At 33.6% G+C, this 24723-nt stretch overlaps 1 protein-coding gene across 3 annotated transcripts in view; it reads right to left on the bottom strand.

Annotated features, from left to right (window-relative positions):
* The window catches only part of Awh (LIM/homeobox protein arrowhead), a 105721-nt gene extending 83294 nt beyond the window's left edge, over nt 1-22427 (bottom strand). For all 3 annotated transcript variants that reach the window (XM_074173920.1, XM_074173925.1, XM_074173913.1), the window contains exon 1: nt 22212-22427. In XM_074173920.1, the coding sequence (XP_074030021.1) occupies nt 22212-22217 (6 nt within the window). In that variant the 5' untranslated portion in view covers nt 22218-22427. The remainder of the gene's footprint in view (nt 1-22211) is intronic.
* Nucleotides 22428-24723: the final 2296 nt, after the last annotated feature.

Raw genomic sequence — 24723 nt, forward strand, 5'->3', positions numbered from 1 at the left:
CCAACTCTTCAAACAAGTCAAGTCTAAGGAAATTTTTATTATCTATTTTATGTAATATTTTGGAATTTCTATTGGGACTAAAGTTGTGGTTGTGAAATTTTATGTGGTGGCCAAAAGCAGGTTTTTTATATGTTCATTAATACGAGTGAAAAGAGGTCTACAGGTTCTACCAATGTAAGATGCCGAACAATCAGAACAGTTAAGCTTGTAGACTCCGCTACAGTTTAATTTGTTGATTTTGTCTTTAGAATTTACTAAAAAGTTACTTAAGTTGTTTTGAGATTTAAAGGAAATTTTTGTACCAGGTATGGTATTTTCTATAAATTTGGAAATAACAGTACACATATTTTGATCAAAATAAGGTAAGGAAAAATATCTCACAGAAGGTGAATTAACTAAGGTGGTGGAGTTAAAGGCCAATCTTCTATCTGATCTGAGTTTAAATTTACTAATTAATTTGTGAATAATGTATGGTTGATAACCATTGTTGACAGCAATCTGTTTTAAAGTATTTAATTCTAAATTAAAATTGGAGGGAGATAAGGGAATGTTCAACAATCTGTTAACATAACAATTGAAGGAAGCCATTTTATGTTGCATGGTATGGAATGAATTGAAAGGAATGACATGATCAGTCTGGGTTGGTTTTCTGTAAATGGAAAAATCTAGTTTGTTGTAAGTTTTTGTTATAGTCAGATCTAAAAAGTTTAATTTATTGTCTTGTTCTATTTCAAGTGTAAATTTGATTTTGGGATGTAAGTTAGGTGAGCACTGATGATGACAAAAGTCGAAAGCGCTTTGCAAGAATTTTAATATATTATACACTTTAATGCAAAACCTCTTCGATTCATTAAAATTGGAAATCTCTAACCAACTGCTTACTCTAATTGAATCATATCTAGTTAACAGGAAAGAATTCGTCGAATATGAATCTTTCAAATCGGCCCAGTACGTAGTTACATCTGGGGTACCACAAGGTTCTAATCTTGTACCTCTTTTATTTTTAATTTTTATTAATGACTTGGCAACCTCTTTGAATATTCCTAGCCTACTATCTGCAGACAACCTGAAACTATATTATAAAATCGACGACATTAATGACTTCAATGTACGATTATTCAATCAACAAAACTACAATCAACCGCGTACATAAGATAAAAGATCTTGGTATAACATACGATAGTAAATGAACATTTACAACACATGTAAGGAATATGACTACTGATGCGAATAGGATGAGTGGATTCATTTACAGAAATGGTAAAAACTTCAAAAGTATTGCCACCTTAAAATTGTTATTTTTTGCGTATGCCAGATCTAAGTTAGACTATGGCTCTTTGTTATGTTTTGTTTACACGATTTGATATGACATCTTTGGAAAATAAGAGAGTTATCCTTGGTATAAAATTCCTGCATAAATTACTTAGCAACAATATTGACAGTACGGTTCTTTTACCCAAGATCAATTTCTTAGTACTAAGAAGTGAAGGTCGACACAATCTGAAATTCTATTGCGAAGCATCACGCACAAATGTTATGCTACGATCACCATTGAATTTTATGTGCAGTAGCTTCAATAGAATCTGTGATGTGAACATTGCGATTTTCATTTCAACTCTCTGAACGCCTTGGTATCATGTATCCACAATCACTTTTAATTGTTCACTGTGGTTCTGGCGTTGAATTTGGTCATTATTACGCCTTGGTCACAAGAAGAAACGGACTGGTTTAAGTTTGACGATAGTCGTGTCACGAAGTGTTCTGGTGATGTATTGAATTTATTGAAGCCTCTGGAGACACCCTACATTTTGTTTTATAAGAGAGAGGACATTGTTAGATCAAGATCTTCAGATGATGTGGTGCTGCAGGTTTTACCGGGTTTTCCTGCAGCTGAAAAAGCAAATGCGCCACTGGAATCAATGAAGTCGCCTCGGAGCGCCAATTAATTTTTATTGTTGCTCTCATTTTATTTTTATCGTTGTTTTAATAAAATGTTTTTCTTTTAATATAATATACTACATATATCTAATATACTACATCGCTCAACCGATCGCGATGAAACTTGACATGTATAAGTAATTTTTCATAGAGAAGGTTTTTTGGATATCAATTTTTCTGTAACTCGCAACTAGATGGCGCTGTGGATTTTTTTTTTTTTTTGAAAGCACTGTTCTATAACGCTGAGTTCGTTGATTCTGATTCCGTCATAACATTGGAACAGCAGCGATACAGCAACATAGTACTAGTAATACTATAAATAACATTTGTGTCAGTACTGCTACATTGCATGATTTGTAATTTTTTGTGTTATATACTCAATTTTTCATTCCTCTTTTGAAATTCTACGTATACGATTATTTCATGTATACTTTGTTTTAGCATTCACTTTTATACATTTCTGTATTCCACTATTGTTGAGAGTGGCATTAACGGTCCAAGAGAGAGGACAACTATCAAAAACTACATTTGTTTCATGTGCTGTAAATCAACACACCCTTCACTAATTTTCAGTCATACTGATGATCGCTCAAGATGTTGAAGCCTTCCAAATATTTGAAGATATGGTGTCTTACGAATTGGAAAGTTTTGATTAAAAGCTTTAGCTACCGACCAGAAGGATCTAGAGCAGCTTATCCCTAATTCTCTGATTGTGAAGTTCTCTACTTCCATTTATCCTAATTTTGCAACTGTTGCGAGCATTAACAAACTTAATTCGGTTTTCGGCACTGGATTTTTGCGCCACTGCCGGTAGGCAAGCCAGGGGAAATTTCGGAAATGGTCTTAAAGATCCTCCCATTCAGCTGATCTATAATGACAAACTTTGCGCGGCTCAGATGATCTCCAAAGGTTTCGACCGCAACTGCGACAGTCATCTTCAGTGGCATGGTCGAAATACTTTTCTTGACGTGTCATCTGAAATATTATGACCGAAGAAGACCACGGCAAAATCCGGAAACTAACCAAAACATTGACGCCGGGCGTGAAAGCCTACATTCCTCTATTAGTCGATTCTATGAGGAGGAAACCTAGCAATAACTTTTGTCTAATTTCTACTTGGTTTATTATTTGTTACGACCGGTTTCGGTTCATTGGACACTTTCAAGTTGTTTTTCTTAATATTATTTGATGCTGAGAACAATGTTCCACAATGTGGATGAAAATAGTGTTAGAAAAGCCATTGCTAAATCTTTCAAGTTGGTAATAAAATTGTTGGGTAAATTGTTTCAAGATTTCAAAATTTCTTCTTCGTAGTTGTACTCATTCTCAACCTTCAAACGGTTTCGTTCGTTTTTTCATCTTTCAAGATGTGTGTCACAAAAAATGAGCTCGCGTATCAGAACTGACACGGTGTCATAGGTTTGCCATCACTGATATGAAAAGACATTTTTATTTCGATTCGAAACGTCGTTCTGAATAGGAAAAATTTCATCGAGACTGAAAAGAATACGGGACGTACTTACAGTTAATGCCATTCACATACTCTGTTCGAACAGTCTGTAAAAGCCAAATGGAATAAATTCATTATTTCGTTTAAAGAACGTATGAAAAAAATCCCGACAGACATTAGATGTGAATTATAATTTGACATTCTTCATCGTAAAAATGCCACCCCTACGTTCGAACCCCTTCGAATGACAGGTAAAACACCCAATTTTTTAAATGGGAAGTATAGGTTTGTGATATATCGTTTGGAAGGTCTTTTCATTCTCTATTCAAAAATGTTATCACTTCCAAGTTCATTACAACAATTGAGATTCGTTCTTTCAAGTCATTCAAATCTGAAGGTTTAGTTTTGTACACATTGCTCTCTACATATCCCCATAAAAAATCTAATGATGAAAGATCAGGTGATCGCGCTGGCCATTCAATCGATCCTCGCCTCCCTATCCATCGATGGGGAAATGTTGCATCGAGGTATTGCCGTACATTAACTTGGTAATGTGGTGGTGCTCCATACTGCTGAAACCATATCGTATTCACTGGAGCTTGAAGGTTTCCTGGATCTGGATATAAATTTGCTAAACTTGGAATGACATCATTTAGAAGTAGTGCCAAACAATTATCGCCATTAAAGTTGCCCTCGATGAAAAAGGGACCAATGATATGGATTTTCCGTTGACCAGTAACGGCAATTACCATGACCGTTAAGAGACAGAAAACATAACGTCTTCTAATTGGATGATATTGTTATCCAACCAACATGCCCGTCATTTGCTCACAAAAATAAGTTCTTCTATCAAAATCATCTTCCATGAGCTCCTGAGTAGGTATCATTTTATAGGGGTGCATTTTATTTTCTTTCAATATGTTTACTATCGATGTATGGCTAACATTGAATGTATTAGATACCTATCTACTTATTGTATGTGGGTTTTCCTCAAACTTGAGCATCACATCTAATTTGAGGGAAAGAAAGTTTTTGGCTTTCTACTACTTCATCTTGATACAAAAAAAGGGATGAGGGAATCTCCCAAGGAAAGGAAGGAAGTAATCAATTTGAAAATAAGTAACTCTATACCTGGATGTGTAGATCATGCAAAGAAGTAACTTTCAGACACAAACTGACACAAACATTGAATTACACCAAAGAAAAAATTCCTTCGAAACAAATACTTTGATATGAACACTGAATTATACAGAAGATACTTTTCTCTACTCAGTTTGTATTTCAAATATTCGTTGTGGAATAAAAACCAGATATCATTCACATTAGTTCTACTTTGAATGAATGGTAATAAATTGCACTTACATGGAACACTGTCACCCTCACTGGTATACACTGATGTTTCCATCGATGTTTCCAAGGCTCTTCAGTACCAAATTGGATAACATTATAGAAAATAATCCCTTCAATTCATCTAATTTGAGTTTCCTTCATTGCATCGGCAGCTGCTTTTTTTATCTGCCCCACATGACCAAGCTCGCGAAACTGCTTCTCTATTTTGCTTATTGTTCCTTGAGATATGGGCGGTGAATTAGGAAATTTCTCATGAAATAGGTGAGCTACTTTCTGTTGTGTTTGGGTTTTATCTCCGTAACCAATCATTTGTAAAACTGTTATTTTATGTTTCAAATCTGTTCTTCCGTTAACCAGCTGTCGCACTCCTACGAACGACAACCCTCAGAAGTCGAAACTTGTGCGAGCTAAGGATTAACAAGGTCTTACCTTTTACCGTGTGATTCCTAACACTGTATTCCGTTAATCTAACCATTAGTCAGACTTGAAGTTAACGAACTTCAAACATAAATTAAAATACTGACAATGTTGTAACCTACAAAACAAATTGACAAGGCGTTTTGAACTAACGTTTTCATGGAAATTATTTACAGTTTTTCAAAGGATACCATTCAAAAAAACATTGCTATGGTTTTTGCTTACTTTTTTATTATCTATACCTCAACATAAAATAAATTTTGAGTATATTGCGATAAGTTTTGAGTGTATTTTATAGAATTCCGGTAACCATATTATTTTAATTCATTTTATCTTAATTGTTGCAAAAAACTTGAAAGCAATAACGAATATCCCTCGACCTGAAAGTTTTCAATTCTTTCAATTCAAATTTTCTTATTTTTGAGCAATACCGATTAAGCAACCAGCAATAAATGAGTCCACTCTTCCTAAAGACTCTCAAATAAAAAATCATACAATTTTGAGATCTTTTCGTAATAATTTCGATGAAACGCTTGTCAGTGGACCCATTATTACACTTCAGCAGATTCTCCATCGTCCATTTTTCATACTGTGGGACGTTATAAACCCAAAAAACAATAAGAAACGTAACAATCTGTTACCATTGAAGACAGAGCCTTATTCAGGTCGAAACGTCGGAAGTTGAACACCCCATTATTACTCAAGGTTATGGAACATATTGGATTCGAATCAATTCCTTCTCGGACATTTTGATTGATAGAGCAACAACCAGCTCTGGTGCGGGGTCCTATTCTTTCTCGGGGTGTTGATCTTGTCGCGACACAACCCAATCCTCGACACTCCACTCGATTTTTTATCCGTCCGTTGAATATCACAATGAATAACACTACAAAATGATTTATGTATGTGTATTAAAAAGACAAACACCTTCTTGCCTCTACCGCGATACAACAGAAATATAATAAATTCCATAACAAAAAAACGAACTGAACCGACTCAGGTTCCCAACACAATGCAAAGAATCCAAATGGAATTTCAATGTCCATTTATCATATACTCCTTCTAGAAACTAGACGGCGGCTTTTCGTAAGCTCCCAATTTCTTAGTTGGTCAAGAATTATCATTCTTTATTAATTTTGTTGGAGCTGATGTGTCAACAAGTTTCACAATTTTCACGGCATTCGTAGCGGAGTGGAAAGGCATTGAGAAATTTATTCCAGAACAAATTCTGTAACGGAGTCAAAAGATTAAAGTTGTTACTTTTAGACGTGACATGTTGAATGACTTTCCACACCTTCAACCCCAAGATTCACAAAAACTACAGTCAAAGCGTCTATGGTACTTTATATTTATCTAGTATATAAACTAAGCAATTACTCTGTGGGGAGGAATAAAGACTTACTATCTGAATATTATTGAAGTGGCACAGAAATGGCTGTCGAAATTATATACAACAAAACACACGTATGCGTCACAGAAACTATTTGAAGAGTCACAAACCTTTACTTGTAGACACACACAATCATGACACAAGATTCAAACAAAAAACAACAAAAAAACCCAAAGTCAGAACAACGAAACACCAAAAGTTTTTGTCTTATCTGAGTCCAATTGTCTATGCTGAAATAGCCAATGAGTTAAGACATACCCGCAACCAACAAATATTCAAAAAATATATCAAAAAGTGGCTTCAAACACTAACTGCAGAAAGAGTGAACCAAAGAAGAAGGATTTACAGAATAGTTACCTCGAACGCTATGTTAAGTATCGAGAGCTAGAATTCCATTTTACAAAAACGACTTATAAGACTCATTTTTAGCAAGGATCGTAATGAATCTTGTAGAAATACTTTCAAACAGGAAAATATTCTAACGTTACTTATATAAGTTATTAATTTATACATATAATAATAAAGATAAATTTACAAAAATAGCGATCTTCACGAGCACGATACTAGATGTAAAAACCACATACACCTAAATCAATTTAACAAAACATGTTACACAAAATCTCCCATGTATGCTGGAGGTAACTTTTATAACCTGCTTCCTGAATGCATAAAATTAGCAAAAAATTTAAACATTATCAAATCCGACCTAAAAAAGTTTTTGTTCCATCATTCCTTTCATTCACCAACTGAACACATTGAGTTGAATATTAGAACTACATCCAATGACCAATAGATAAATTTTCCACACTTTTAATTTGTTTTATATGTATCAAGCTATTTCCCAAAAAGTAGAAATAAAGTGAGATATTTATCTGTTTTTAAAAACTGTATCAACTTTGCATCATTTTTGGCATAATTTTTTCTGGTGTTTTAAATTTTTGCGAAATAAGTTGTATTTAGAATTACAATTGGTAATAAAAATGCGTTGGAAAGATAAGTTAGGCATAAAGCACTAACTTTGTTGAGGTTTGGCTAAATTTGAGAAATCGGCAAATGTCAAATTTTCGAAAAACTGTAAAAAAACTGAATTTGTACTAGAGAGCTAAAAATTGGTATATGAGTATATATATATATATATATATACTATATATATATTATATATATATATATATATATATATATATATATATATATATATATATATATATATATATATATATATATATATATATATATATATATATATATATAAGAATAGATAAGTACTTTTTGATCATTCCCATATCGATTTCAATTTAAGAGCCACCGGTAGACAGCTCTGTTTCAGCCTATTGGGCATCGTCAGTACCGGGTGGCTCTTAAATTGAAATCGATTTGGGAATGATCAAAAAGTAATTATCTATTCATTTTTTGAATATTTTCCAGCAGCTTGACTGCATTAACCTTTCTAGATTTTATATATATGTATATACAGGGTGTTCCTTAAACACATGCTAATATTTGAGGAGGTAATTCTTAGACCCATTTTAAGGAAAAAACTTCCTATGGAAGTATGTCCTAAACGCCTTAACTTTTGAGATACAGGGTGGCAAAGTTTTCAAAAATAATCAGTTTTTTAATAATAACTGAGATAATTTTGTAGACATCTTTGGCATATTTGATACATATGTTCCATGCCTCAAGGCGCATTTTCTGATGTACAATTTTCTTAATTTTCTCTGCGTACGTACGAGTTTTGAAATGTATATTTTTGGCGAAAAAAATACTACGCCACTGCTTTATCTTGAATTAAAAATTATTTTTGAAATCTCTATACATTTTTGAGCACATTTGATTTACTGGGTTTTCTTTGTCCGACGCATGGTTTTCGCTCAAAAAATTAAAAATCGCTTTACTTAAGGATAAATTCCTTAAAAATCTGATGCGGTATCGTGCATCGACTGAAAGCAAACTAAGAGATCAGATTTGTTGCAAAATAATTGAGGATCTAAAAGGTATTTGTTTGTTGTCAGATGCACTGTTCTCAATTAAAATTGCGTCATAACGCAGCACCGCCTAATAATTTTTGAAAACATAAATTTAGTTATCCTGGAATAAATGACGTGTAGCAGAATTTATTTACTGCACCTCTTGGAAATATGGAGTTTGTCGATATGTGATTTCTTTAAAAGATTAAAAGCAGAAAAACAGCGTATCCACCATAGCAATAAGAAACGAATTCTCTGTATGTACAAACTTCAGTAGCTAATATTGATGTTGGTTTAAAGTACGATGTTGGTGTTAAAAAATGTCACAGCGCGTTTTGATTGATTTTGAAGTGTTATTGAAGTTATTTTGGTAGTCCGCTGTTTTTCTGAATATCAGTAAATGTGGTAAATTATACGAATGCGAAAATGGCGCAAATGCATTACGTATATGGCCTTGCCGATGGTAATGCAACAGAAGCCAGGCGCATTTATCAGGAAAGATATCCTAATCGTGCCTTACCAGATAGCCGAACCTTTTCAAATATTCATCGTCGACTTGGGGAAACTGGTAGTTTCAAGAAAGGGACTCCGGAAGGTAGACCTCGTGTAGTAAGAACTCCTGAAATTGAGGAAGCGGTGCTGCAAGAAATTGAGGAACATCCTGAGACGAGTACGAGGAAGATCGCTAGAACTCTGGATATTTGTCATCAAATTGTTTGGCGTATTTTGATTGATTTTTTATTATACTCATACCATATTTCAAGAATGCAGGCATTACTCGCCAGAGATTTTCCACAGCGTGTGAACTTCACACCGGGAAAAATGATTGAAATTTACCTCGGAATTTTCATTTCGAACGAAGAAAATTACTTCAGTTTTATTGAAAATATACTTTCTCTATTGAATAATTCACATCCCCGAGCGTAATTTCAGTAGGCAATGTACTTTTCATTGAGAATTAAATATTCATCTAATATATGTGTGAAATCATAACGTATTATTTCATGTGAAGAGAAGAACTAACTGGACGATGGGTATTCCCCCTTAGTGAAATGTAAATTTTCGCCATCTCTTTATCGAATGTAAAATTACGCTTGTATTTGTGAGTGATTATTGTATTGTTCATTCTGGTCTACAGAAGCGCATCGGTTTGTCTGACGTGTGCATTAGAATATTTTTGTTGTTGGTGAAAATAAGTAAAGAAGGTGAGTACATTTCTTGTGAAATTTCAATAACTAGTCCAATAAACAGATGAATTCATTGAGTTTTCTCGTTATGCATTATAGAGTGTTTTTTTATTACAAGTATATCCTAACCTCACATCGCGAATTATTTCATACTGTATGGAATAGTACAACATATTTTAACTGATTTTCAAATAATTACAGAATATATATTTGAAAATGTTTGTGATAATTACTGAATGGTATTGAGAAAAAGAGAAAAAGAGATATACTCGATAGCAGTGGCGTGAATCATCAGTGACGCCGTATGCACTATCCATTTTAAAAATGAATTTCGATGAGGAATAAAGTTTCGTATTGGTGGTTGCAAATATCGGACAATGTTAAATCGTAATTTCATTCACCTAAAAAATATCTGAACGTTTTCGTATCTCTCATAATTTTGGATAAATTTGAGGATTTGTGATTCTTATTATTGAACTTGAAAACATTTTTGCGATGGAAGGCAAGTTGAAATTGAAGGAATCGAGAAACACTTTAGGACCTTTTTGTTTCTGTTGAAGAGGTGAACAAAACACTTCATCACCACTTCATACCATATCATTATAGCTATATTTGCTATATTTCAGAAAATGTTGGAAAACATTTGGAAAAATCAAATTTTTATTATTCCAAATAATTCAAATATTATTATTCAAATTATTTTATTCCAAAATTTATTTAACTTAAACGGTTGAATATGTATCAAAATTTTTTGAGAAATATTAATATTGAATTCAAACTAGTAGTAGTTTTTCTCTTGGAATGTGTTTTCGTCATCTTACTGTGTTTTTAGATTTCTAAACCTATTCATTTGATGATATTTCATTTCTCTTTTAGGATAATACCACCATGAGCAAGAAAGAAAATGTGTTAATTTGAAGAATGGTTTTTTTATTTTGTACTGTTATTTGACTTTTTTGAAAATGAAAAAAAAATGTTTTGTAGAATTTCATTTCAAGAATGTATATGAACTTATTTTGTATATACATATTTTTTTTAATATATCAATGTGTAATATGTCTTGTGCATTCAATTATCTAAATTATGAGGAAAAATGGTCACTTAAGAGTCAAGAGTTAACATCCGATTGAGGTATATATAGTGTATTCAAAACTACTCTGAATACGGACCTTCTTACAACGGAATATCCCAAGGTAATATAACCCGTAAATGAAAAATTACAATGTAAAATTTTATTAGACTATAGAATTCCACTGTGAAATTATATAAGAGTGTAAAATTCTGTGAAGAGTGTAATATCTCGATATAAATTTATATCGCAAATTTACCCTATAAAGTTTTATTTCAACACAAAAGTACACTCAAAATGAAAAATTACACTGAAAAATTCCACACTTGTCTTCGGGGTAGAATTACAAAATAATATTCCGCATGGAATGTGAGATCACACACGAAAGTAATTTCTCGCTAATATGGGCGGTAATTAAATTGCCACCTGTACCGGTGGAAAAATTTTTACCAGTGCAGTCAGTGGTATCTACAAAGTATTGCACTAAATCCGCAGTTTGAGACACAAATTTTGTTCACAGACGAAGCAAATTTTTCTCGGAATGCCATTCAAAATTTCCATAACAATCATGTGTGGGCTGAAGAAAATCCCCATGCAATAACCGAAACCCATTTCCAACACCAATTTTCGGTTAATGTATGGGCAGGAATTATAGGTGATCATCTAATAGGCCCATTTTTTCTACCAGGACGCCTTGATGGTCGTTCTTATTTACACTTTCTCGAAGAAGACTTACCAGGGTTATTGGAAGATGTGCCACTTGCGTTAAGGAATCGAATATGGTACATGCACGATGGCGCCCCTGCTCATTTCAGTGTAATTGTCCAAAACCATTCAAATACAGTTTATCCTAATCGTTGGATAGGTCGCGGAGGACCTCAGGAATGGCCAGCAAGATCCCCCGATCTCAACAGTTTAGATTTTTTTATGGGGTCACCTTAAAACTCTTGTGTATAAAACTCCCGTTAATACTTTAGAAGATTTAAGAGAGCAAATAGTTGCCTCGTGTGAAACTATACGAAATACGCCGGGAATATTTGAACGGATGCGTAATTCCATGCGTAGAAGGGCGGAAGCATGCATACTAAATGCAGGTGGCCACTTCCAACAATTTTTATAATCAGTTTTGGAATTATTACTAATTAACAAATTTGTGCTATTCGTTTAGACTTACTGTCACAAAATAAAATAAAACTCGTTTTTGTGAAATATTTATTTTTTTGCAGATTATATTTTCAAATATTATTAGGGAATTGGTAATGCGTTATGAAGCAATTTTCAGATTCTCATTCATTTTAGAATTGATCTAATTTCTTAATTTGCTTTCTGTCGATTTTTATTTTTTTGAGTGAAAATCATGCGTCGGACAAAGAAATACCAGGAGATCAAATTTTCTCAAAAATAAATGAGGATTTTGAAAATGATTTTATTTTGAAAAGAAAGCATTGGCGTTGTACTTTTTCCCCAAAAATATTCAATGCGAAACCCGTAGGGATGCCACTGTTTGAAAAAATACAAATTTGTGTACATCAGAAAATGCGCCTAGAGGCATGGAACATATGTACCAAATATGCCAAAGATGTCTATAAAATTATCTCAGTTATTATTAAAAAACTGATTATTTTAGAAAAATTTGCCACCCTGTATCTCAAAAGTTAAGGCGTTTAGGAAATACGTCCATAGGAAGTTTTTTTCTTAAAATGGGTCTAAGAATTACCTCCTTAAATATTAGCATGTGTTTAGGGAACACCCTGTATATATATATATATATATATATATATATATATATATATATATATATATATCTTATTTTCATCTACCATTGGACATATCTCATGTCATGTAAATGATTTATGGAGATTAATAAAATTATCTATCTATCTATCTATAATTATAGAAACTATTATATTTTCAAAATCGTTCAATTAGTCAAAAAGGAGATGTAAGTGGATCCAAACAGAATTGAATGCATTCTTCACAGATATTTAGTCATTCTTTTTATATTATACAGTGCATTTGTTTAATGTCCTTTTATTTCTTGAACGGGTCAACTCAAAAAATTGAAATTTGAGATATGAAATTGATGCACAAAACTTTATTTTGAAGTGAAATTGACATATGAAACTTTCCAGATGGCGGCTGGGCGCCCTCTGGGAAAAAAATTAATAGAAAGGTGGGTCTTATGTCACATCATTTTGAAGCTCCTGACGAATACTTCACAACCCTAGAATACGAATGAAATTAATATCTTCACCTACTACAAAATGGGGGAACATTCAATAATTTCATTCAATAATAAAAAACGACAAAAAATGTCAATACGATAATGAACATCGGTGTTCAGTTAGAATATTCTCATTTAGTTTTCGGTTATACTAGTAGAAAGGTACAACGTCAACAATCTCTAAAATGGTCAATTCTCGTTCATTGGAAGAAAAAATAGAAGCGATTTTTATTTACAGTCCGACGCGTAACTTTCACGAGACCGAAAGGATTTTCAATGAACGTTTTCCAAATGGTCCTATCTGTAGAAAATATTTGAGGGAACCCAAATTCACAACTACCGGTAGTGTACATAACAAAAAGCCTCCAGGTCATCCGTCCATTCCGGAAGAACAGCAAGTGCAAATAATTGGTGAGATGGTAGTAAATCCTGAACAGTCTACTAGTTGTGTCGCGAATGTTGGTGAGGTGTCTTCTTACACTGTGTGGATACTTTTGAAGAGGAATAGGTATCATCCATACAAAATTAAAATGGTACACTAATTAACTGAAGATGACCCTGATCGAAGAACAGAATTCTGCGAAATCACAACGGAAATCATTGCAAGGCATCCTACCTATCTCCACAATATTTGTTTTAGTAATAGAATATACATTTTTTAAACGGCAATATTCACAGACAAAATTGCCGTTATTGGAGTGATTTCAACCCTCACGTTTTTCGGGAAACACATACCCAATATCCAGAAGAAATTAACGTTTGGGCAGAAATATTGGGAAACCATATTGTAGGACCTCTATTCATTGATGAAAATTTAACAGGGGGACTATATTTGAATATAGTTTCTCAACTTCTGAGAGTTGTTGTTCGTATGGGGGAGATTGCTGATTAACGGAAAAACAGATATGCTGGAAACTACTGTTGACCCTCTCATCACTGAAATCGTCGAAGCGAATCCTATTGAATTCGATATGGATATTGTATTTCAACAAGATGGAACACCACCATAATACCCCAGACAAGTAAGAAACTATTTGGATACTGCTTTTCCCGGTTGTTGGATTAGCCGTCAAGGTCCTACAGAATGAAGCGTCCACTCGCCAGATTTGACGCCTTTGGACTTTTTTATGGGGCTATTTGAAGCAAAAGGTGAACGAAACTGAACCTGCTTTAATATTGGATATTCGGCAGAAAATAATAAATATTTGTAGAGATATTGACGTTACTGTGTTCGAAAATGTTCGGCGTGAAATATCGGATAGGCTGTTCATATGTCAAGAAGTTCAAGGCAACCATTTTGAGCATCTTCTGAACTGACTTCAAGGTTATTACCTCACATTATGTAGTTGAATGTCAATTTATTACGGTAATTATTAAAAGTTCCGCCATTTTGTAGTAGTTGAAGATATTGACGTTATATTCTAGGGTTGTGAAGCATTCGTCAGGTGCTTCAAAAAGTTTCATTTGTCAATTTCACTTCAAAATAAAGTATTCATGCAATAATTTCATTATTCAAAATTTCAATTTTTTAAGTCGACTCGTTCAAAAAATAAAAGTGGGGAGGGGACATTAAAGAAAAGCACTGCATATTATATAATTCTCAGGTCACATTCATATTTCTTCAATTTCACATGTTTACCTTCATAGACATATTTCAGTTTAACATTTAAAACTTTTTATATTTCCACATCTTCAGATATTAAAAATCTATATTTATACATTTTAAAATTTATACTTATGCGTCTCTTGATATTACTGTTTTACATTTATACATTTTAAATTTTACATCTTTACAAATTTTGATGTTTACATTTCACAATTTACATCTCCAATTTTACAACATTCATTATTAGATTAGTTAACTTGCTCATGCACAAAGTTATACCTTTTATGAACAACAAACCGATCTATTTGCTGAATTAGATCGAATAATTGTATTGTGATTTTATATTTTCGATGGCATATAAAGTAGTTACCACAATTCTTTAGTAGCATTCTTTAGCATACAAAAATAAGAGGGACCGGTATTATCCATGCTGATAAATAATTGAATATGATATGATCATTCTTCAAAATTATATCCGATGTCATAGAACGAGTATGTGAATCGAAATCTAGAAAACTAGAAGTACTGAAAGTTAGGTGAACATTTCAAATTCCATTCTACAACTGTATAGCAAGCGCCAAACGTGATGGCGAGCCCACCCCCATGCGCACAAACTCATTTTTGATGTAACCCCTAGTACAGCTCTTGTAAGACATACAAATGTACAGAGGCGTATCATTACTTGTCCTCCAATGCTGTTGGCGTTTGGCATTGTCTGAATAATTTGTGTTGTATCATTATATTACATTTTAATGAACTGTACCAATACCTATAATACTGAATAAAATATGAAAAGAAATTACAAAGAAGTCATATTCCATTTGCTACCCTAATTAAAACTAATTATAGGTATGACTTTTGCCGGTAAGGAGCTTATCTTAATCCAATAGGAATTTAGTTGGAAGAGTCTATACCTGCGCGATCATTCGCCATCACGTTTGGTGCTTGCTATACATGCACATTATCTTTCATGAATGGTAAAATTATAATTCTAGATTTCACCAATGAACAGTAAGAACTAGGCATCAGCTCCCATGCGGTTTTTGATGGTTTAAAACGTATTAGAAAGGTCAAGAGGTTCGAAAAGTTGGTCCCCACGATTAGATCGATCTACACAAATTGTTAGGTTTCGAAGTCTGTTCTTCTTTACTTTTGCGCAACCAAAACAATCCTTTTTTGGAACGGATCGTCACGTTTGATGAAGAGTGGATCCTCTACAACAACAGAAGACGTTCAAGATAGTGGTTGGACACCCAAAAGAGAAAACCGATTTAAAAAATACTGTTTGGTGATCAGCGGCTGGTGTGCTTCACTATAATTTTCTATAACCGGCCAAACCATCACAGCAGAGTTCTAAGAAAGAATATCGACCAAATATACCGAAAATTGCGTCACCACCAACCGGCACTGTACAAGAGAAGGGGTCCGATCTTGCTCCTCGACAAAGCCCTTCCGCACAAATTACAGTCCGAAAATTAAACGAATTGAGCGACGAAGTTTTGCCTCACCCACCATACTGTCCAGACCTCTTGTCAACCGACTATCATCTTTTCTCAAGCACTTCGATAACTTTGCCAATCAGGACCAGGCAAAAACGTTCCGTTTCTGTACTGACGGATTTAATCGACTTGTGTTACGTTGGCAAAAGTGCTTTGATTCAAATGGCGCTTGGCTTGATTGTATTGAATAAGTATTCGCTGAGATGTTACAGTTCAAAGTAGACTCATAAAAACGGACAAAACTTTTGAAATATCCTCATATTCAATTCTAAACAGAAAAAACTGTTGAGTTTTGATTTACTCAATTTTGGAAGAAACGATTGCGGTCAATAATAAAAAACCCTATTTTCAAAATATCTCCAAAACAGAAAATATTTTTAAAATAAGTGAACGGTTGAAAATTATCGAATAGTATTCGGAAATCAATATAATATTTTATTTATTTTATTATACATTTGGTACACTGGGTATATATATTACTTCATAATAAAATACACACAAATACAGAAATATAGTACAAAACATCACAAATACGTAATTGATATAAATGCTCATTCTTTTTATTTATTTATTTATTCAATTCGGGATACAAACAGGTCAGAACCCAAAACCGTATCCTCCAAAGATTACAGAGATTCCATTAGCAGTGAAAAAAAAACACTGTCTGAGAAACATGTTGAAGTGATAACTGATACCATTAACTATGTTTAATTTACAATATACTAATATATACCAATAAAGACAAAAATGTCTTTCAATATAAATCACAATCATTTTTTTAGAAAAGAAAATACGGTGCCACAATAAATTTTAAATCAAAAGCCTTGCTGAAGTCGGTATACAAGGAATCAACCTGAATTCGTCTATTCATAAAATTCGATAATGCTCAAATTAGTTTATATTGAATGTATTGAATAACATCCATGTTGTTGGCGAAGCTCATTTTTTGCCATCAATAATTTCAGATTTATTACAGATTTAACTTTCGAAGAAGTATTGTGATTTTAGGCATAATTACGAAACCATTTGGGATTATATATGATTTCGTTCTGAACTTCTTCCAGATATAGCTTATAGTTCGGACAGTTCGGACTTCCATTGTCTAATATAATATAAATTGATTTGAAATTCCTGAAAAAATATTGAAAAGATTAACCGAAAATAACAATTTTATTTGGACAAGACTCTACTAGACCGTGCCTTCGGGTTCTGTAATACAAAGGAAGGTCTCGAAAGGGAATTAAGCATCATCAAAAACGACCTTTAACGGAATGGTTACTCCAGAGTGATGGTAGAACAGGCTTTAGCTAGAAGACAGCAAGAGCTCCACAAGGAAGAGAAGCCTCCACAAGCAGTACTTGTACTTCCCTACATCAGAGGATTATCGGATAGGATACGAAGGATTGGGTCCAAGTATAACATCAGGACCTGCTTCAGATCTGGGAACACTATCCGTAGCAGTCTCACGAAAATCAGGTCACCAAACGCGGACTGTGATTCCAAGAATTGCATTTACCGGATACCCTGTGAGTGCGGAGAATCATACATCGGTGAAACTAAGAGGCCATTGAATGTTCGCATTGCCGAGCACAAGAAACACACACAGCGAGGAGAAACCAGCAAATCCGAAATAGCAGAGCATGTTTGGGCTCATCAACATAATATCAAGTGGGCTCAAGCTGAAATCATTAACAAATAGGAAGACTGGTTTAGGAGAAAATTCAAAGAAGCCGCGTATATGTTGTCCAACAACGTATTTAGTCAAGCTAGCGTAGAAATACGTAACTTATGGAAACCTCTAATCAAACGAAAAACGACCAACTCCCGCCAAAGGGAGAAGAGGGGATACGTGAAAGCACTCGAATGCCCTATAATCAGTTGGATCTCGGAGGAATAAGTCCAGTTATCACCCGAAGACGATTGTGGATACTAACAATCGAAACGTCGTGACATAACTTGGTTTGAAATATTTTAATTTTTATTTTTCATTTTTTGTCAATAATAATTTTTTTATTTTCAGCTTTCAATCATATTTCAATTTTCATTTTTTGGTTGTGGTTTGGTTTTATGTTATTTCTTTGTAATTTCAGTTTTTTTGTTCAAATAAAATTGTTATTTTCGGTTAATCTTTTTAATATTTTTTCAGGAATTTCAAATCAATTTATATTATATTAGACAATGGAAGTCCGAACTGATGAAATACACCACGAAACATTATCAACCACCTTCAAACAAATATAGAGAATTCTTGTTTTTTAAAGAGATAGCATGAAATACTGAAACTTACTCGTCTATATCGTTGGACAATATTCATTCCAAGGAATATTTTTCAAGTATGAATGAAGTTCTGAATAGATCGTTTTTTATGTTTTTAAAATTCTGAAATTGACATTTTAAAGGAGGTCTTTCGAGGACAAGAAATACAAAATTCAATTGGCGAATGATAGGTGTCTATATTAATTATTATGTTGTCACTAACTTTATCAACTGTTCGATTGAATAATGGGCAGAACTTGCAGAACATACATTAACTATGTATGATTCACTGCTGAAGTATCTTCTAATAAATGATTTCTTGAAAATATATTTCCATTCATTCAACATGAGTTTGTTGCGTTGACATCAAGCATCAAGTTTTAATTTTTTCTAATGATTCTTCCTTGTTATTTCCGCATACAGTAATTGCAGTGTCATCAGCAAACATTTAGTGAGGTAATATTCAGAAGAAAACAGACATATCATTTAGGAAGTTGAGGAATAACAGTAGTACTAGAACAGAACCTAGAGGCACTTCTTGAGTTACTCCGTACTCCATTGCAACAAACTATTAAACTGCGATCTTTCATATATGATTTCTCCCAACTTAGTAAATAATTAGGAAAGCTTAGGCCTACTAGTTTAATTACAAGAAATTCTGCAGATGCGTTGATGTGTCAAAGCTTTCGACAACCAGTTTGCTCGAATCAACTTGTGTATAAATGAAATTTAATAAGTAGTATGAAGTTGATTGTTACTGATAAGATTGTTCTGATCCATGTAATTCAAAATTATGTTACTAACGACTTTCTCAAACAGATTAAGTAGCAAAGCAAACATTTGCGTTTTACCCCTTTTTTGTGTAGAGGAAACGGATACATTTGCGGGAAACATCCTACAGAGATGGACTAATTTATTGAGAATCTCTGAGACTCGATTATAAAATCTATAATTTTTTTTTGCAGTAACATTACGTCGTCCATAAAGAATTGTGAAATACTGGCTTATGCTGATAACACACAGTTATATATGCATTTTAAAATCGATGAGTATGCTGAGGCACAAAATATATTCAATGCTGATCTAGATTTAATCAAATGTCTATTAAGTGAACATGATTTGAAACGTAATCTTCAAAAGACAATGATTATGAATTTTGGATCTGAAATAATCGTAAATTTGCAGGAAAAAATTCCTCTTTGAAATATAGGTTCTACTCTCTAGATTGCTGTCAATACCTACAACTCCCGCTGGCTCAATATGGAAAATCGTGTGATTTATATTGAGTTTTTTAAGACAAAACAAAAGCACTACAGGAAAGTCCTAGAGGCTCTCTAAGAGCGGTGCTTGTGCGAAAGTAGCGATTCACATTGGATTTGGATCGCTGGAGATTAAATCCATTTGGAAAAACGTTCTAAGGAAGTTTATTTCACATAAACGCAGTTCTCTCAATAAAATAGTTCTTGAAAAGTGGAGTTCGAGGTGTACTGAGTTGAACCTCAAAACGATGAGCAGCCACAGTTCGTCGAGTATTTCTGATATGTACCGCTTTTGGTGGAATCTAATGTGCCAGCTCACTTGAACACTTCCCCTGGAAGTACCTATTCAAGAGAGATGAATCTCCAACCTTTTCTTGGATCTTTTCTTCAAGGTATGCTTAGGGGCGGAGCTCCATACATGAGAACACTTCTCCATAAAAGGTCTGATCTGATCTTTATGAACCATCAAACGTTGCTAAGAAGTGTACAATTTTCTGGTTAAGAACAGTGTACCAAGATTTTGAGAATCTGCCTTTGAAATTCCTGCGACATGATTGTGCCAAGACATATTGGTGTCCATTTTAACCCACAACAAACTTATCGAAGCAGAAAGCGGAATTGTCTGACCTGACATTACTATATCTGGTTCGGATACATTTATCTTTTTGGAGAAAACCAATGCCTGGGTTTTTGTGATATTGAATTAAACCTAGTTACTTTCACCCCTATTTGAAATTACTTCTAGATCCCCATCAATGTACGAATTTAGACAAACAATATATTTCTTGTGATATTACTTGAGCTGGTATGTCCGACCACGAAGCTATATTATGCTGCTGTAAAGTGAATTTTATAATAAACCGGAATAAATACAGATTCGGCAGATTATATAGTAAAAAAAAATATAAAAGATTTTATAATACATGCCTGAATACCAATTGAGAGAAATTGGTGAATATTTCCAATAGTTCATTTCCGATTCAGCAAAAAATATGCGATTGCTGCACTATATTCGGAAGTTCAGTGATAATATCTTATTTGAAAGATATTTCAGTAGATACCGCAGCATCTATAGGCAGGTTGTCAGACAAGCAAAAGAAAGTTACTATAAAAATAGATTCGAACAAGCTGATAACAAATCGAAAGAAACTTGGCAAGTAATTAATGACCTAAGAGGTAAATCTAATAAAGTACATGAAGTTTTACTTCCACCAAACGTTCTCAATGAATATTACGGCTCTATTGCAGAAAAACTGGCTGAAAGACCCAATGGAACAATTCAAAAACCCCTTTATTTCTGAAACGTGAATTCTATATGACAGTGATATTCATGAGCTGAAACAGTTGATTGTTTCCATTGGAAAAAAATCGTCATCTGGTTACGACGACATTACAGCAAACATTTTGAAAAATCTCCCAGATAACACATTACAACTCTTGACCAATATTATCAATGCATCATTTCAATCAGGAAAGTTTCCTGATTTCCTGAAGGTATCATTGGTAATACCACTATATAAAGGAGGAAATCAGGACGACCCCTCGCATTATTGGCCTATTTCCCTAATTCTAACATTAGGAAAACTTATAGGAAAACTAGTCAAGCTGAGGATAACTGTATTTTTGTCAAAACATAAAATCATCAATGAAGAACAGTTTGGCTTTCAAAGTGGTAAAGACACTAATGATGCAGATCTTTTATTGAATGCTTCATACAGAAGTCTGTGTACACCACATCGACTTGCCCTCTACGATCTAACGATTCCCACAAACATTGATCAAAAACAGCTAGATTCGTAATTGTGGATCTAGAATTCATAAAACCATGTTGATGATCAGATATTATATATTGAGAGGACCGATAGATACAGCTATACAAGATTGTTTCTAGAAGTTTGGTAAAGTTGTTGAGGACAGAGATATAGGTCTGTGATTACTGATTCCATTTGGATCTTGAGCTTTTGTGTATTGCACAAATTTTGGTAGTTTTTCACTAGGAACGAAGGAATTTTATTTGGACCTGAGGCCATCTTGGTTTCTAATTTTTTCTTGCTTCAATTTCTATTGAACTGTTAGGTTTGAAGTTGAAAACAACGTTATCTTCTTCGATACCAGGTAATAAATAAGCGTTATGCACATAAGGCGCAACATTTCATATTCAAGAAAAAAACAAACAAGTTCCTGTTGGGTATATAAGAGCCTTACTACCTACTGATTATATATATATATATATATATATATATATATATATATATATATATATATATATATATATATATATATATATATATATATATATAGGTATATCTAATCATTATTTTAATGAAATCGTATAGATAATAAAAATATAATTGCTCTTTGCGAACTGTGCTGAAAAAGAAACTGTATTTTTATGGTGTTACTTTTTCTTGACTCATCTTGTCCTCTCTTGTCAAGAAAGGACTCTCTTGTCATGTTTCGTCCCAGCCAAGATGACTTAATCTCTTGTCAAGACACGATGTTTCAAGAAACAAGACAATAATCTCTTGTCTTGGCGACAACACAACAGCCGTTAGCCAATGGATTAGGTATGGCGGCAAAAATTGTTTCATCCACTTACCTTCATTTTTTTTTCAACACTACAGAGTCTCACACTGACGTCCACTGTATCTCACTAACCCCGACAATTATTGCACAAATATTGCTATTTTCCTCCAAACCGTCAAAAACAGAATAAACTACTCAAACACTTTCATGGAATAATTCAATGTCCATATTTAGAAAACTGTCCCCTTCAACAATTCACGGTTCTCAACCGTCCAAATGTGCGCAAGGAACTGCCTCGTTCAGTCAAAATGTAGCGTAGACACAGAATATTGGAACGCAGTAATCCCTTGTCTCAGAGAGTTCGGCCATTGGTTGTTTGCCTTTGCAGGGACTCGCAGTGATTTCGAATTGGGCGGGCTTTGCTGCTGCAAGCTCCGCCCGAACATGTAATATTCAATACCGTAGTGATTTTAGCGTTTTGTTTGTTTTTTCAGGTGACTACCCTCGAGCCATCAGTTTTGGGTGGTTGGAGTTTTTTGAAGTTTTCGAGTACTTTACGAAAGTCCTTTGTTGTTGGGACCGGAGCAAGTTAAGTTATTACTGATTTGGTAACGAATATTAGAATAGTGTGAAGGTGTTTGGTGAACTTGAAAACAAAATAAGGACCAATTTTGAAGTATATTTTTGTAGATATGAAATGATCTACTAACAACTTTTTTGAATTGACGACTTGTTTATTTTGTGTTAATTCATGTTCGCTGAGGATATACCATAAAAACACCCGTTCGTTTATTTTCCACGATTGTTTTATATTTTTGACTAGTTTCGGTCATCACACCATTTTCAAAACTAAAATTACTAAATTACTTTTAAATCTGTCTATCTGTTTACCTATCATAAATAACTTGACACCTACATTGTTTATACCTAGGATAAACTCAATTGATAGCATGTGAAAGAGGGAAAATGATGAATTTGTATCTATGGAAACAAACAAGTCAAAGAAAAATCCCAATTCTATTATTCTCAACAAACAACTTAATCTAAACAATAGTCCTCTCCCAGTTCACAGAACCTACATTTTACCAAAAAATGTTTTGTTATGTTCAATGATATAGTGGTATTAATTGAAGTTATCCCGGGTATAGACAATGTAGGTATCAAATAGGTATAGGTAATGTAGCAGCGGCGGCTCGTCAGAGGAGGCAAGGGAGGCTTAGCTATTCATCGCAATAAATTAAAAGATATTAACAAACAATTATGATTATTTTTTCTAAAAATGCTTGGGTATCATTACTTTACCATTAATTTTCAATATAAATACATGATATGTCCGAAAAAACACTATCACTCACTACGTAGTACGTACCACACTGTATCCTGCATCAACAAAACTCAAACGCACCGCCCATGAACGAATAACGAATAAACCATCAGCCTAAAATAATAAATGACATACGTTACAAGGGAGCCAAGCCTCCGACCGTTTTGTAATTTTTGTTGCAGACATTATAGCGTTAGAGGCGGCAAGCCTCCAGTTGGTCTCCATTAGTCGTTAGTGTATGGCTGCGTTTGTTTTTTATTTAATTATTCGGACGGGATGCCGTGACGGACCGGAACTGAAAAATACTTTGGTAAATCGTTTTAGCGTTTCTTGATAATATTTGTTATTTGTGTATAAAACAGGCAGTATTGTATTATAGCAGTGCTTTCTGGTAATATTTTCAATGTGTTTTTAAAGTGTTTTCTTTCAATTTCAAGGTGCTTTCAGGTTTTCACTTTTCGGTAATTTTTTTTTCCATTTATTATGGATAAGTTGGACGAAATTAAAATATCTGACGATACAGTCCATTGGTTGCTGACAAATAATTGTAAGTCTTTATCTTATGATAATAAATTTTACATTATTAAAACTCTGGGAAGGCCTCAACCAAATTTGATTTCAATGAAAGCGTCAGATAATCGACAAAATCGAAGATTTAATATTAGTTGGTACGATAAATGTGATTGGTTAACCGGGTCCATTAAACAAGAAAAACTTTTTTGTTGGCCCTGTGTTTTATTTTCCGTACAAACCGAATATCAAACGTGGTCTAAAATAGGATACTCCAGTTTAAAAAATTTACCTCGTTCTACAGAAAGACATTTTAAATCTAAGGAGCATATATTTACGTCTTGTGTTTTGCAAACAAAATATAGGTTAGGGGAAATCGGTCGAATTTAAAAAGACTCCTCGATATTACGATCTATTTGGGTTCCCAACAATTAGCTTTTCCGGGACGCGATGAAACCGAAGATTCGATTAATAGCGACAATTGGAAGGAAATTTCAATGATATGGGACAAATATGATTCACATTTGGCACTTTGGCACGGCAGCGTTTTTTCGGGCACCTCAAAAACAATCCAAAATTAGCTAATAGGCAGTGTGGCATATATTATTAAGGAAAATATAAGCAAGGAGATTAAAGTGTTTCTTTTTTTGCATGGGAAATTGATGAAACTACCGATATTACCTGTATTATTTATTGACTAAGAAAAGTTCATTTACATTAAATAACTCAAAGACAACCCTTTTTCCTTGTT

This window comes from Leptinotarsa decemlineata, unplaced genomic scaffold (genome assembly GCF_025532065.1).
Source record: "Leptinotarsa decemlineata unplaced genomic scaffold, Ldec_3_MD MMD2_P_RNA_scaffold_12, whole genome shotgun sequence".
In the NCBI taxonomy this organism is placed as follows: Eukaryota; Metazoa; Arthropoda; class Insecta; order Coleoptera; family Chrysomelidae; genus Leptinotarsa; species Leptinotarsa decemlineata.